At 50.9% G+C, this 16,288-nt stretch overlaps 1 protein-coding gene across 2 annotated transcripts; it reads left to right on the plus strand.

Moving 5' to 3' along the window:
• The first annotated feature begins 1,364 nt into the window (after positions 1–1,364).
• Positions 1,365–16,010, plus strand: LOC119957475 (solute carrier family 23 member 2-like). Of its 2 annotated transcripts, XM_038785565.1 has the most exons (6): positions 1,365–1,442; positions 1,475–1,599; positions 5,202–5,300; positions 6,803–6,919; positions 11,725–11,882; positions 15,817–16,010. In XM_038785565.1, the coding sequence occupies exons 2-6, from the start codon at positions 1,486–1,488 to the stop codon at positions 15,986–15,988; spliced, it is 660 nt and encodes a 219-aa protein (XP_038641493.1). In that variant the 5' UTR covers positions 1,365–1,442; positions 1,475–1,485; the 3' UTR covers positions 15,989–16,010. The 2 variants fall into 2 exon arrangements, with proteins under 2 accessions (XP_038641493.1, XP_038641494.1); XM_038785566.1 differs by lacking the exons at positions 1,365–1,442; positions 1,475–1,599 and adding an exon at positions 1,932–1,973 and having other exon boundaries at positions 15,817–16,003.
• Positions 16,011–16,288: the final 278 nt, after the last annotated feature.

Genomic DNA, 16,288 nt, shown 5'->3' on the forward strand with positions numbered 1-16,288 from the left:
ATTGGGTTGTGGGGGGTGAAACTCACTCAGGTATGGGGACAATGTGCAAACTCCACACGGACAGTGACCCGGGGCCAGGAGCCATGAGGCAGAAATGACCAAGATGTGATTGAATCTCACATCAGTTTGAAAGGGAGAAGAGTGGGTCTGAGACTAGATATTTAAACTTAAATATGGGCTTAAATGTGAGCGTGACAGCTGAGCTAACTGATGTGAAGAGGGGTGCGAGGCTAGGAGATAAGAGGCAGACATTGCGGATATTTCAGATTTATCGGAATAAGTATATTCCCGCAGTTTTAAAAAAAAACAAATTGAAAGGCGTGAGTCATGGTTAACGAATGAAGTTCAGGTAAACATCAAACTTGGGAAAAACATCTAATTACGCAAAGATAAGTGTCAGGTTAAACAGTAGGTCAGAATATTAAGAGCGGCAGAGAATTACTCAAAAGGTTAACGAGGAGAATGGAAGTAAAGGTCGAGAGGAGACTACTTAGGGATGCAAGAAACAGCAAGAGTATTGCAGGTTTGGGAACAGCAAGGGAGTGCGTAACGTTAATGTTGTTCCTTCAGTGAGTGAGAATGGGGAGGTCATCGTAGATAATAAGCAAATGGCGGATGAACAAAAATGTTTTGCTTGTGTCTCTGCAATAGAATATGAAAGACCTTCCAGTGGTGGCTGTGAATCAGGAGGTGGGAGGGACAGGGGAACTGGGGGAAGTCAGAGTGACTGGGGAAGTGGCAGTGAGCAAGCTGCTGGAGCTGTGGTCTGACACCTCCCCGTCTCCTGGTGGGCTTCCACCTCTGCCCCCAGAAGAAGTGGCGAACGAGGTAGCAGGCGAGCGGGTGTTGATTTTCCAAAGTTCACTGGATTCTGGCAAGGTTCCATTAGACTGCAAAGTAGCAAATGTGGCCCCCCCCCCTCCGTCGAGGAAGAGAGGGCGGCAGACAAGAGGCGGCTGTCTGCCTCTCGTGAGGAAGGTGTGGGAATCAGATTACCGAGGAGTTACAGGTGGAGACTCGGGTGGGGTGGGGGGAGGGGAGCAGAGTTGGCCTGGTCTTGTGAGGGGGGAATAAAGTTCCACCAAGTGACCTCGAATTCTTTGAAGGAGTATACTGTGGAGAGAGCAAAGCCTGCAGACGATACTGTACTCTGAGTTCCAGAAGCATTTGATCAGGTCGTTGCAAAAAAAAAAGAAAATGAAAGCTGACGGTGCAGAGGTGAGATAATAGCCTGGATGGAAGATTGGCCTGGGAGGAAACAGTCTGTTTAAATGGGTCTATGTGTGACTAGCAGGATGTGATGAGTGGAGTGCCGCAGGCGTCTGTGCTTCAATATTCTTTACAATTCACACCAGTGACGTGGGTTGCGGGGAGCGAAGGCCCAGGAGGTGCAAAGACGGGTTGGAAAAGCAGGCTGCGGAGCGGACACCCGGAGTAAGCAGGCAGGCTGAGTGAGCGGGCGCAAATCTGACAGACGGAGCAGCAATGATGTGGGAAATTGTGGATTTTTTCACTTTGGCAAGAAGAATAAAAAACGCAGAGGGTGACTTGCGTGAAGAACTGCAGAATTCCCAGGTGCAGCGGGATCTGGCTGTTCTGGTGGGTGAGCCGCAAAAAGTTAGTATGCAGGTGCAGCAAGTATTTAGAAGGCTAATGGAATGCTGCCCTTCATTACCGCAGGAATTGGACATTACGGTAAAGATGTTATGCTTCAGTTGTACAGGACGTTGGTGAGACCACATCTGGAAGACAGTGTGCAGTTTGGGTTTCCTCATTTGACGATGTAAATTTATTGGGGCCGTTTTAGAGGAGGTTTACGGGATTGATACCCAGAATGAGCAGGTTGTGCTGGGAGGAAAGATTGGGACTGTTTCCAGTGGAGTTTAGAAGAGTGAGGGGTGACTTGATTGAAGTGTGTAAGATCCTGCACAGTCTGGACAAGGTGGATGTGGGAAGGATGTTTCCTTCTGTGGGTAAGTCCAAAACTCGGGGGAACTGGTTTAAAATTCAGGGACAATTAGAACATTAGAACACTACAGCGCAGTACGGGCCCTTCGGCCCTCGATGTTGCGCCGACCTGTGAAACCATCTGAAGCCTATCTGACCTACACTATTCCATTTTCATCCATATGTCTATCCAGTGACCACTTAAATACCCTTAAAGTTGGCGAGTCTACTACTGTTGCAGGCAGGGCGTTCCACACCCCTACTACTCTCTGAGTAAAGAAACTGCCTCTGACATCTGTCCTATATCTCTCACCCCTCAATTTAAAGCTATGTCCCCTCGTGTTGGTCATCACCATCCGAGGAAAGAGACTCTCACTGTCCACCCTATCTAACCCTCTGACTATCTTATATGTCTCTATTAAGTCACCTCTCAGCCTTCTCCTCTCTAACGAAAACAACCTCAAGTCCCTGAGCCTTTCCTCGTAAGAGGGACAATTGTCCTCGGGGACAGAGATGAGGACAATTTGTTTCTCTCGGAGGGTGGTGTGGCTTTGGAACTCCCTCCCTCGGAGGGCGCTAGAGGCCGGGTCATTGAGCACCTTTAAGGTGGAGATAGATAGTACTGTGTTTAGTATTCAACGTCTCGCAAGGAATCTACCAAACGACGTGGCTTGTCCAAACCAGGGTCTTTATTAAATCACACGTGGTAGGATGACGAACTGTTACAGCGCAAGTTATCATGGAGCTTCCTTGTACTGCTCTGGAACTACTCCCTGATCAATGGATGTGCCCGCATTTATATTCTAGTGCCTTGTCACGTGACCCCTGTCTCGAGACCGCATGGCGAGTCTTTACCGCCATTTGCTGGTAGCCACCTACAATATTGCTCACAGCCATATCACCCCAGATAGATTCGGGTTGGGGGGGGGGGATCAAAGGTTCTCGGGGGGGGGGGGGGGGGGGGTGATGGGAATACGGAATTCGTAATACAACAGACCAGAAATGATGGTGTTCATTCTGAAGAAGAGGCTTTGAGAATGCAATGTGCTGTGGCTATAAATCGGCCTATTGTCGGCTCCATTGTTGTGGAATGGAGATGGGTCAGAGAAGGGTCATTGTGACATGATCACTCGGGGTTAGCATTGCCCAAGACCATGGTTATTTTACTGAAGCTGGGTTTGTGCTGTGGTGCAGGTCAGGAATTTCCATCAATGACCGGTCAGTGTTTGGGCCGTGGGTCAGCCGCTGCCTGGTAGGCGGTCACTGGGACTGTTTCGGGGCGGGGGGGGGGGGGGGGGGGGGGTCAGAATGGATCATCCTGCTGGGGCTGTGTCGACCAGCGTGGACGTGGTTGCTGTGGTCCGGCCTTGGATTCCTCTGTGTGGTCACAGCCTCTCTGTGAGAGTGCCTCCACCAGCAGTCCCATTGCACGGATGTCTCCAAGGCCCCAGCCACACATCGATGAATATTCCTGCCCCATAGCAATGCTGTTGACACTGAACCGCCCCCTGAAACAGCCCGACAAGCCACTGAGTTGTATTCGAGAAGGCTGCTGCCCACCAGCTTGTCCTAGGCCAATAGGGACAGGTTACGGGTGTCCTGTTGGTGCCAGCGACGCTCTGTGTAGCGTGACTTAATTTTTCCAAAATCTCCCACGTATCTGGCTTTTGTGGGTTGTGGTCTGGAGCAGAGATTGTTGGTAGTTTCAAGATTTGAATTGGTGGTGTAAACTGCTTTTGAAGCATTTCCACTGTGGAAGGAACCGGCATTGAGCTGTGTGTATGTATGTGTGGTGTCCGGCAGACCCCCGATGGAGGGTCAGCGTCACGAACGGTTTCTCCACAGTGCTGAGCTGTCCGGGATGAAGGAGCCTGGGGAGAGCGAGCCCTGTCCATGAGGAAGATTCGGCAGGGATATCTATCCAAGCTTTGCCCTCCCCTCGCCTGTCAGGAATGATGGGCCTGGGTGTAATGGTGATGGTCCTCCCAAGGTTCTTGTTTGTGTTCCGGAACTTCCCGATATTGTATTCCAAGGCTTTCTTTAGGAGGGTGTAGGTGAGGGACTTTGTTCGGAGGCAGCTCCCGTCCTTCCCTCGCCTGCTACCTCAGGGGCTGCAGGACAGGATGGAGGAGTAAGGGAAGGGTGTCGGAAATTTATGAGGAACTGATGGATTGGGAGGTGAAGTGGGAGGAGGCGTTGCGTGCGGAGTTGGAGGCTGGGCTGTGAGAGGAGGCCCTGAGGAGGGTGAATGCATCCTCGTCATGCACGAGGCTTGGCCTGATCCAGTTTAAGGTGGTCCACAGGGTGCACCTGACTGTGGCCAGGAGGAGCAGCTTTTTTGAAGGGGTGGAGGACATGAAGTGGGTGGTGTGTGCGGGGGGGGGGGGGGGGCATGAATCATGTCCATTTGTTTTGGGCATGTCCGAATCTTCGGGGGCAGGTGTTGGCTGACGTTATGTCGGAGGCCCTGAAGGTGAAGGTGGTCCCCAGTCCAGAGGTGGCAATCTTTAGTGGCAGCAGGGTAGCATGGTGGTTAGCATAAATGCTTCACAGCTCCAGGGTCCCAGGTTCGATTCCCGGCTGGGTCACTGTCTGTGCGGAGTCTGCACGTCCTCCCCGTGTGTGCGTGGGTTTCCTCCGGGTGCTCCGGTTTCCTCCCACAGTCCAAAGATGTGCGGGTTAGGTGGATTGGCCAGGCTAAATTGCCCGTAGTGTCCTAATAAAAAAGTACGGTTAAGGGGGGGGTTGTTGGGTTATGGGTATGGGGTGGATATGTGGGTTTGAGTAGGGTGATCATGGCTCGGCACAACATTGAGGGCCGAAGGGCCTGTTCTGTGCTGTACTGTTCTATTCTATTTAGTGTGCCAGAAGACCCGGGGGGGGGGGGGGGGACACGAGAACGAGAGAGAGAGGCCCAAGTCTTGGCCTTTGCCTCTCTGGTAGCCCAGAGACAGATAATTTTGGAGGGCGAAGCAGACGTGTTTGGGGCCTGTTTGCAAATGTGCAGTCACCTCCTGTTTGAAGCATTTCTGAGCTTCATTCATGTGCTGCAGGTCGTATTGGTCTAGCAGGGACCTGGTGGCTGAATGGCCTCCTTGCATGCCGCAATGACTCTCAACCTGCCGTCTTGCTCCCTGGAGTGAGCTTTGATGTGAGAGTGGAGGGTGAGTGTAGATGACGGTGCAGCCAATCACGGTTTACTAACCTGCAGGCGTGTGGATCGCCCTGACCGTGTCCCTCTTGTTGGTTCCTAGGTGGTGTTGAATGGAGCTGCTCCAGTCAGTGGGGAGCAGGACACCGAGATCACTGAGCTAATGGCTGTGTACACCAAACAGAACAGTGTGGCAGACAAGGTAAGAGTCAGACTTCTGTTCCTGGGACGCTGGCTCGCCACAAGGTCGCCGACCACTGCAGCGAGGCTGGTCACTGTGCATGGCACCTGTGCCCATTTTAGACGGGGACCGAGAGAAAGATAGACTTTTAGTTTTGGGATTGAGAGAGGTGAGGAGGGTTGGCCACCACATGGTCATTGGGATGAATCATGGGGAGGTTTGAGTGAACCGTCCCTGTGTTGTCGAGATGTTCACTAAGAAGAGGAACCGTCAGATGCAATGCTCGATTCCTGTTCCTCGGAAATAGTGGCGTGTCCACAGCTTTCTGAGTGGATCGAGCAGAGTAATTTCTTCCTCGAGTGAGATGGCCCCACTCCGCAACGTCACGGTGAAGCAGAGCGGTTCCAAAATTGAAGCTGGGCCATTCAGCCCATGGTTCCTGTGCTAACTTTCCCTTCCAACCCAATCCCATCTTCCCGCCCTGTCCAGGAAGCTCTGCATTGAGATACAGTGGGATTCGCACGAAGCCAGCGACGTGCTGCGCTGTCCCACAGCTCCCTTGACCCATCCACCTCCATGTGTCACTGGCTGTTTGCTTTCGTGTTAACTGACCCCATTCGCCTCTTGAAGGAACGATCGGATCGAGACTCTAGCGGGCTCTTCGTTCATGTCCTCCTCCTCTTTCACCTTTTCTTCAATCAGTTGCTTGTCAGCGATGTAGTGGTTCCTTTTGAGGCCCTGTGGTTACGTCACTCACTGCCTGGGGTGAAGAGGTGGAACTTTGATGATTCAGTGGATAGAAGAGTTGCCTGCGTTGAGAACCATGTAGAATGCCCAGCCCAACCACCACACAGACAGACACGCACACGCACGCACACACCTCTAGTTTGTATCTGATGATGTCCCATTTTCTCAGGAAAATACAGGGCCTTTTGAAATAACACAGAACAATGGTCAGAGCTGTTTCCCTGGTTATTGAGAGGTAGTCGGTGCCCTTACCCTTCCTGGGCCGAAGCAGGCTCCCATCCTATTGTTTGAGCTCAAACATTAGCCAGTTGCCTGGCAAACATTGTCAGCTCGATTTGACTGGGAGAAGAGAGAGAGGGGAAAGATTAATGACGTTTCGGGCCTTTGTTGCCCTCTGAATGATTCGCGTGCAGGTCTAAAGCTAGTCTCTCGATTATGTTCCCTGTTGAAGCTGCGTGCGGATAAAGCTTTGGCACTTTGCCTGGGGTCACGGTTTAGTGGAAGCATGACAAATCCTGTAACCGAAAACTCTTTGTATATGAGATTCAAATGTCTCCCCTATCATCTGCAGCTTCAGGAACCATGTTGTCATGGAAACAGGCCAAAAAAATCACCTTTTTCTGTCAGCGCTCGGAGACCATGGGGGTGTGTATTTTGGCTGGGGGGGGGGGAGAAAGCTGGAGCTCTGCACCCTCCAGCTGGCATGACCCCCCCCCCCCCCCCCCCCAAGGGCACTTGAGTACTTGTCTGTGATGTTGCGTTTTCTTTCTCCCCAGTCCTCTTTGTCCGGCGTCTCGGAGAGCAGCGACGCCGCCGACCCCCAGAGGATGGACATGATTTACACCATCGAAGATGTCCCGCCCTGGTACCTCTGCATCTTCCTGGGATTGCAGGTTTGTCCAGGAGAAATCCCCTGCACAGTCCCGCCGTGTGCGGGGGGGGGGGGGGGGGGGGGATTGACGTGAGACTGGGGTCGCTGAACAGCACTGTCGCCCCCAGAGTAAAGTTCGCCGCACCCATTGCACCAGGAAGGTTGGAGATTCGGTCCCTGTGCGTGGGTGGCTGGGGGGGGGGGGGGGGCGGAGTAACAAAGAGTCTGTATCTGAGACCATCTATTTCTGAACACGAATGAACAAATTCGACCTGAGGGCCTGGGTGTGTGTGGATAGCGTCAAGCTCCGCTGTGACTCCTTCCGTGTTCTGATAGTTGGTTAACAGCAGGAGGGGTCAGGTGGTGTGGGGATGGGGGGGGGGGGGGGGGGGGTTGTGAGGGGCTGTAAAACGGGTTGTAGATTGAAAATGAATGAAAATCGCTTATTGTCACGAGTGGGCTTCAATGAAGTTACTGTGAAAAGCCCCTAGTCGCCACATTCCCGCGTCTGTTCGGGGAGGCTGGTGCGGGAATCGAACCGTGCTGCTGGCCTGCCTGGGCCTGCTTTAAAAGCCGGCGATTTAGCCCAGTGTGCTAAACCAGCCCCGACCTTCCAGTTCGATGTGCGAGAGCTGCCGTGAGGTGAGCCTTCCAGGCTCAGTCGTGGCAGAATGCAGCTTGGAAGGGCGTGTCACAATGACTCAGCTCCCTTCAGGGGGAGGGGGCAGGGATGGGAAGCGAGCAGAGAAGACGGTTGATTGGTTCAGTACGCAGCCCACCCTGGTTGCTTCCATGGGTCCCCCAAGAAGGACCTGCAACCATAGTGATAAGAAGGTCACAGAACACCAACATGCTCCTCGTTCATTGGGAGATGGCAACCAGAGAATATTGTTCAAAAGTGCTGAGAGAAATGGTCATGGACAAATCAAAGTGCGTTTTGAAAAATGTATTCGGTGGGGGGGGGGGGGGGGGGGGGGGTTGTGGGCGTCACTGGGCTGGGCCGGCATTTATTGTCCATCCCTAATTGCCCTTGAACTGATAGAACATAGAACAGCACAGAACAGGCCCTTCGGCCCTCAATGTTGTGCCGAGCCATGATCACCCTACTCAAACCCACGTATCCACCCTATACCCGTAACCCAACAACCCCCCCCCCTTAACCTTACTTTTTATTAGGACACCAAGGGCAATTTAGCATGGCCAATCCACCTAACCCGCACATCTTTGGACTGTGGGAGGAAACCGGAGCACCCGGAGGAAACCCACGCACACAGGGGGAGGACGTGCAGACTCCGCACAGACAGTGACCCAGCCGGGAATCGAACCTGGGACCCTGGAGCTGTGAAGCATTGATGCTAACCACCATGCTACCCTGCTGCCCCTGAGTGGCTTGTGTGGTGATTTCAGAGGAGGGGCAGATCAGAGTCAGCCACATTGCTGGAGGTCTGGAGTCACGTGTAGGCCAGACTGGGTAAGGACGGCAGATTTCCCTTCCCTGAAGGGACATTAATGAAGCAAATGGGTTTTTGTGGTCACCTTCAGACTTTTCATTCCAGATTTTAGTGAATTCCAACTTCACCATTTGCCAGGGTGGGATTTGAACCCCAGTTCCCCAGAGCAATTACCCTGGAGCCTCTGCATTCCTAGTCGATAACACCACGACGCCACTGACCCACCCCCCTCCCTCGCCGATGGAATGAGGGTGGAGGTAGGGAGCGGGTTCCAGACTGGACTGTTTAAGGTGGTCTCGCTGCCGAGCAGGACTCCAGACAGCAAAACCCGAACCTGAGCAGGAAGAAGCCATCTTGACTGAGCAGAAAGGCAGTCATGCTGAAATGATGGATTGTGAAGGATGACGGAAAGTGGCCAAGCTTCATACTGGCCCTGTTTATCATTAACAAGTTTGCTGTATCAGTCTGGTTCAATGTGTAACCTGGAAACGCTGCTGATGTAATCAAATCACAGAGGCAATGACATAAGCACAGAGCCACTGGAGAATATAAAAATAAGAGGATCAGCGATGTTGGTCAGATTTTTTAAAACCGTGCTGTCCCTGGGCACACTCGCAGTTTCCAGAACCTCTTTATTTCAGCCCTTTTCTAATCTTTTAAAATAAATTTAGATTACCCAATTAATTTTTTCCAATGAAGGGGCAATTTAGCGCGGCCAATCCACCTAGAACATAGAACATAGAACACTACAGCGCAGTACGGGCCCTTCGGCCCTCGATGTTGCGCCGACCTGTGAAACCATCTGAAGCCTATCTGACCTACACTATTCCATTTTCATCCATATGTCTATCCAGTGACCACTTAAATGCCCTTAAAGTTGGCGAGTCTACTACTATTGCAGGCAGGGCGTTCCACACCCCTACTACTCTCTGAGTAAAGAAACTGCCTCTGACATCTGTCCTATATCTCTCACCCCTCAATTTAAAGCTATGTCCCCTCGTGTTGGTCATCACCATCCGAGGAAAAAGACTCTCACTGTCCACCCTATCTAACCCTCTGACTATCTTATATGTCTCTATTAAGTCACCTCTCAGCCTTCTCCTCTCTAACGAAAACAACCTCAATTCCCTGAGCCTTTCCTCGTAAGACCTTCCCTCCATACCAGGCAACATCCTAGTAAATCTCCTCTGAACCCTTTCCAAAGCTTCCACATCCTTCCTATAATGTGGTGACCAGAACTGCACGCAGTACTCCAGGTGTGGCCGCACCAGAGTTATGTACAGCTGCAGCATGACCTTGTGGTTCCGAAACTCAATCCCCCTGCTTATAAAGGCTAGCACACCATATGCCTTCTTAACAGCCCTATTAACCTGGGTGGCAACTTTCAGGGATTTATGTACCTGGATGCCGAGATCTCTCTGTTCATCTACACTACCAAGAATCTTGCCATTAGCCCAGTACTCTGCATTCCTGTTACTCCTTCCGAAGTGAACCACCTCACACTTTTCCGCATTAAACTCCATCTGCCACCTCTCAGCCCAGCTCTGCAGCTTATCTATGTCCCTCTGTATCCTATAACATCCTTCAGCACTATCCACAACTCCACCGACCTTCGTGTCATCTGCAAATTTACTAACCCATCCTTCTACTCCCTCTTCCAGGTCATTTATAAAAATTACAAACAGCAGTGGCCCCAAAACAGATCCTTGCGGTACACCACTAGTAACTGAACTCCAGGATGAACATTTGCCATCAACCACCACCCTCTGTCTTCTTTCAGCTAGCCAATTACTGATCCAAACCGCTAAATCACCTTCAATTCCATACTTCCTTATTTTCTGCAATAGCCTACCGTGGGGAACCTTATCAAACGCCTTACTGAAATCCATATACACCACATCAACAGCTTTACCCTGATCCACCTGTTTGGTCACCTTCTCAAAAAACTCAATAAGGTTTGTGAGACATGACCTACCCTTCACAAAACCGTGTTGAGTATCGCTAATCAACTTGTTCTTTTCAAGATGATTATAAACCCTATCTCTTATAACCTTTTCCAACATTTTACCCACAACCGAAGTAAGGCTCACAGGTCTATAATTACCAGGGTTGTCTCTACTCCCCTTCTTGAACAAGGGGACAACATTTGCTATCCTCCAGTCTTCCGGCACTATTCCTGTCGACAAAGACGACATAAAGATCAAGGACAAAGGCTCAGCAATCTCCTCCCTGGCTTCCCAGAGAATCCTAGGATAAATCCCATCTGGCCCATGGGACTTGTCTATTTTGACATTTTCTAAAATTGCTAACACCTCCTCCTTGTGAACCTCAATTCCATCTAGCCTGGTCGACTGAACCTGAGTGTTCTCCTCGACAACATTGTCTTTCTCCAGTGTAAACACTGACGAAAATATCCATTTAATGCTTCCCCTATCTCCTCTGATTCCACACACAACTTTCCACTACTATCCTTGATTGGCCCTAATCTTACTCGAGTCATTCTTTTGTTCCTGATATACCTATAGAAAGCCTTAGGGTTTTCCTTGATCCTATCCGCCAACGACTTTTCGTGTCCTCTCCTCGCTCTTCTTAACTCTCCCTTTAGGTCCTTCCTGGCTGCCCTGCACATCTTTGGGTTGTGGGGGCGAAACCCACGCAGACACGGGGAGAATGTGCAAACTCCACACGGACAGTGACCCAGAGCCGGGATCGAACCTGGGACCTCGGCGCTGTGAGGCCGCAGTGCTAACCACTGCGCCACCGTGCTGCCCTTCCGTTTTCTAATCTTGATTCCGAGAGGGTGACTTGCAAGGATTGCCCTCTGTTATCCCCAAGGGGACTGTCATCTGAGGGGTTGAATGCAAGGAGGCTCCCAGCGTGAGAATGTTTACACATCTACATGATGCACATGTCAGGCAGATCAGCTGAGAAAAGGTAGATAGAATGGGTGGAGTATAACCTGGACTAGAAACACTGCCATGCACTTATTGGGCTGAAGGGCATGTTTGTGTCCTCAAGGCTTGGTGGAGTTGCACAGGTTCAAATGCACCACCTCTTGGCAGCAGAATAATACATTGAAGGTCCATCTCCCATCTCGCTATGAGGATTTCCAGAGGAGGTCAGCGTGGGCTGTATAATGATTGCTGTGTCTGTTTTGGAAGCTCTCGGTGTATAGGGCCAACACTGGGGTGGGATGAGAAATGGTTAAACCATGAGAAATGCAGTGGACATTGCTGGCCCGGAGATCCCGTTCAGAGAATGAATGCTGCTTCGTGTGTGTGTGGGTGGGTGTGTGAATGAATGGAAAGTGATGAGTTGTGTGCTACGTGCTGACTCAGTGCTGACTAACCCTTCCATGTTCTTTTGTTTTCCCCAGCACTACCTGACCTGTTTCAGTGGCACCATTGCTGTGCCTTTCTTGTTGGTGGATGCCATGTGTGTCGGCTATGATCAGTGGGCCACCAGCCAGCTGATAGGAACCATCTTCTTCTGCGTGGGGCTGACCACATTGCTTCAGAGCACATTAGGATGCAGGTATTTACTCACTTATGGAACGAGATAGAGAACATATCCCTTCAGAAACAACCAGAGCCATTGTTTTCTATTCCAGCGAGAGACGGGAACATCTCCACCAACAAAAGAACAAAGAAAAATACAGCACAGTAACAGGCCCTTCTGCCCTCCAAGCCTGTGCCGACCATGCTGCCCGTCTAAACTAAAATCTTCTACACTTCCTGGGTCCGTATCCCTCTATTCCCATCCTATTCATGTATTTGTCAAGATGCCCCTTAAACGTCACTATCATCCCTGCTTCCACCACCACCTCCGGCAGCGAGTTCCAGGCACCCATTACCCTGTGTAAAAAAACTTGCCTCGTACATCTCCTCTAAACCTTGCCCCTCGCACCTTAAACCTATGCCCCCTATAATTGACCCCTCTACCCTGGGAAAAGCCTCTGACTATCCACTCTGTCTATGCGCCTTATAATTTTGTAGACCTCGATCAGGTCGCCCCTCAACCTCCGTCGTTCCAGTGAGAACAAACCGAGTTTATTCAACCGCTCCTCATAGCTAATGCCCTCTATACCCGGCAACATCCTGGTAAATCTCTTCTGCACCCTCTCTAAAGCCTCCACATCCTTCTGGTAGTGTGGCGACCAGAATTGAACACTATACTCCAAGTGTGGCCTAACTCAGTGCATCTCAAACTATCTGATGTGGCGTACCGGCAGTTTTTTTTTCAATGTGCCAGGGACCGGTGAGCGAAACAAGCCAATCCAGGATTACTGTCTCTTTCTTTTCTGGAAACACTCCAAGTACTGGCAGATGATGGCTCGTGTACCGGCACCGGTACGCGTACCACACTTTGAGAAGCACTGGCCTAACTAAGGTTCGATACAGCTGTAACATGACTTGCCAATTCTTATCAACAGTGCCGTATGCCTTCTTGACTACCTTCTCCACCTGTGTTGCCCCTTTCAGTGACCTGTGGACCTGTACACCTAGATCTCTCTGACTGTCAATACTCTTGAGGGTTCTACCATTCACTGTATATTCCCGACCTGCATTAGACCTTCCAAAATGCATTGCCTCACATTTGTCTGGATTAAACTCCATCTGCCATCTCTCCGCCCAAGTCTCCAAACGATCTAAATCCTGCTGTGTCCTCTGACAGTCCTCATCGCTATCTGCAGTTCCACCAACCTTTGTGTCGTCTGCAAACTTACTAATCAGACCAGTTACATTTTCCTCCAAATCATTTATATTTATGGTATTTATTCCCCATTCCTGATTGTCCTTGAGTAGGTGCTGACCCTTCTGGAAGGTCAGGTATTGTTGTGATGGTGGAGCAATGTTAAGCTGCGCAAGTCTTTGACTCGAGTCAATCCAATTGGCCTGCTTTCCAATCCAAAGAATGGTTCAGGCAGCTGAATGTGAACTGGCTCCACTCATTTGGTTAAGGGTCGAAGCCGTGAGGGTCGGGGCACGGGGATTGGGGTCCGGAAACTGGGAGAAGTGGCAAGGCCCCTGATTTCCACCCCTGGCCCTACACGTCCGTACAATAGCAACAAGAGTGAGAAACTGATGAGGAGCCTTCCAGGGATGTCCCACGTCGTTTGACACGGAGCTTTTGGGACAGGTGACCAGCAATTTGGCCATGATGTGGAGATACTGGGCTGGGCACAGCAAGAAGTCTGACAACACCAGGGTGAAGTCCAACCGGTTTCTTTGGAACCATTAGCTTTCTGAGCGCAGCTCTTTCACCCGATGAGGGAACAATTTGACAAAAGGGAATTGGTTTGAAGCAGGGCGTTGGGAGAAGCCAAGCTGTGAGATTGACCCAGGGGCTTGACTGGGACTAAGTAGTGAGTAGCGGACTAACGGGTTGAAGATGGGACATGCTCCAAGGGGAGAGCGGCGAGGCTATCGACTCTGCAAAATGAGCCAGTCTGCCAGCAGAACAAATGTCCCGACAATCGGATGCCCTTCCAAGCGTGCGTATTGGAGGGAAGAACGTGACAAACCGCTGGCGACGGGGTTACCCGCAGGATCAGAGGAGACCCTAAAAACGTCTCATTGATGAAGTAAAACCCACCAGCTTGTGGAGTGTGAACACGAGAAAGAATAAGTGGTGATTAGAAGATTGGGATTGAAGTGCTTGGTGTCACACTGGGACAAGGGGATAAGTTTGTCTCTTTATTCTTTTAGGATAAATGAAAACAAGAATGTGGATGTGTTTTCGGAGTCAGAAGAAGGTAGAGATAGGCCAGAAGTAATTTTGTGAAGGATATGTTAACGAGAGAAAAACGGAGCAGGATAAAATTCCTAAGATGTTACGTTAGCGTGTAGAAATTGCTTGCAATGTTTTCATCTGGATTCCTGTACATCTCGGGGAGCGAGATGATCTATGGAAGAAAATTAAGACCGTTGAAATGTGGATACTGATATGTACGAAAAGTTCTAAACACACGGCAAAGGAAGAGGTGCTTGAAATTAGACAAAGAACTCTTTTTTTTTTTAAGTGACACCCGGGGAAGAGAAGGTCAGTATTTTGGCTGGAAAGATGCAGGGATAGGATCTGTTCTTCAGGAGGAGGGGGGGGGGGGGGGTGGTCAGCAGGGAGAGAGGTCAACCTCAGTGGGCAGATATCTCGCTCCTTGTCATGTTGGAGCGCAGTAGAGGTCTGGGGTGCACTGTAGGAGGGAACGAGGTGAGCTGGGCCTGGGATTCCTGGCAATGCTTGGGATGGGTGACACACAGAGAGGCAGAGTATTCGGCTCACTGGTCTTCTGTGCTGGCTCAGGGAATTACATGGACCTTGCTCCTCTTCGCACTCTGCTGCCCACACATCTGCTTTTTTTTTCCCTCTCTGGTGTTTACCCGAGCGCTCGGCAAGTCACAGTCGAGGCTGCTCCCACGCCGCCCTTTCCAGTAGCAGGTCCAGGCCGGGACTGTGTGAGCAAAAATCTAATCAAACAGCAACCTAAAACAGCACCATTTCCTGACGCCGCCTCTGGGTCTTCAGACGGTGGCCTTCAGTTGCCATTCCTCCTTGTAGCTTCGTTAAAATCTTTCACGGAAGCCCAAGGGAGTTTGCCGGAACTCTCTGAGATTCTGACAACTCCAATCACGCAGCAAGTGGAATTTCCTTGTCAATCCTGGTCATTATCCCCGATTCCCTGCCCCACGCCGAATTGTAAGCAGCTTATTAAACTTGAACCATTGTCCTGAACGTGGAGTCGATTCCGGGACCTGCCCCTGGGTCAGTTTCCTTTGACTGAAAATTGAGTCAACGCAATTGGGGCAGCACGGTAGCATGGTGGTTAGCATAAATGCTTCACAGCTCCAGGGTCCCAGGTTCGATTCCCGGCTGGGTCACTGTCTGTGTGGAGTCTGCACGTCCTCCCCCTGTGTGCGTGGGTTTCCTCCGGGTGCTCCGGTTTCCTCCCACAGTCCAAAGATGTGCGGGTTAGGTGGATTGGCCATGCTAAATTGCCCGTAGTGTCCTAATAAAAGTAAGGTTAAGGGGGGGGGGTTGTTGGGTTACGGGTATAGGGTGGATACGTGGGTTTGAGTAGGGTGATCATGGCTCGGCACAACATTGAGGGCTGAAGGGCCTGTTCTGTGCTATACTGTTCTATATGAACGCAACCGCCCCGTTCTGGGGCATCATTTGCTCTGGGAGCTCCTGTCCAGACTGATTATACAGTTTTAGTTTTCCCACCTGACGGAGGTGATGTTGTGACCATTGCGGGGGGGGGGGGGGGGGGGGGTTGGTGTGGTTGGGGGTGGGGGGGGGGGGGGGGGGGGATGAAGCTTTGGTAGCTGGTGATTTCGATCCCAGTCCCATTTCCTCCGCGGCCCAGGTCACGGTCTCTGACGGAGTTCGGTTGGGGCTGAGTGGTGGGGGGGGAGAGGATCTTTCCAGCCTGGTGTACCCTGTCTGATTTGTCCTTTGTGTTTCTCAGGTTACCCTTGTTTCAGGCCAGCGCCTTCGCCTTCCTCGCTCCAGCGCGAGCAATCCTGTCCCTGGAGAAATGGAAATGTAACAACTCAGGTAGGAAGGGTCTGTTGCTGTTTTTGAGATCAGAACAACTGCAGAATGCTTGCATGAAGCAATGGCTCCTGGCTGGGGAATAGAACATTCCTGTCTGAGGTTTTGGATGGTGGTTCCAGATTGTGGATGGCAAAGGTGTTTAGCTCCTTGACTCACAGATGGGGTTAATAAAAATGCTCGTGTTCCTGTAGAAACTTTCCCTTTCACACAAGCAGGCCATGTTCTGAACCACTGATTTGAAGATGACTCACATTGGCTGTTTCTTTATTGACATCACCACAATATACCTGTGGGGGAGGGAAACATTATCTCTCTCTCTCTCTCTCTCTCTCTCTCTCTCTCTCTCTCTCTGTCTGTTTGTCTCTCTCTGTCTGTCTCTCGCT

Source organism: Scyliorhinus canicula, chromosome 26 (genome assembly GCF_902713615.1).
Source record: "Scyliorhinus canicula chromosome 26, sScyCan1.1, whole genome shotgun sequence".
Lineage (NCBI taxonomy): Eukaryota > Metazoa > Chordata > Chondrichthyes > Carcharhiniformes > Scyliorhinidae > Scyliorhinus > Scyliorhinus canicula.

What these genes read in the sequence shown, in the direction of transcription:
- LOC119957475 (XM_038785565.1), top strand. Translation starts at nt 1,486, where the DNA reads ATGATGTGGGAAATTGTGGATTTTTTCACTTTGGCAAGAAGAATAAAA. An exon ending in AGCGGGATCTGGCTGTTCTG is followed by an intron (nt 1,600 to 5,201) that starts GTGGGTGAGCCG and finishes GTTGGTTCCTAG; the next exon opens with GTGGTGTTGAATGGAGCTGC. An exon ending in GCATCTTCCTGGGATTGCAG is followed by an intron (nt 6,920 to 11,724) that starts GTTTGTCCAGGA and finishes TGTTTTCCCCAG; the next exon opens with CACTACCTGACCTGTTTCAG.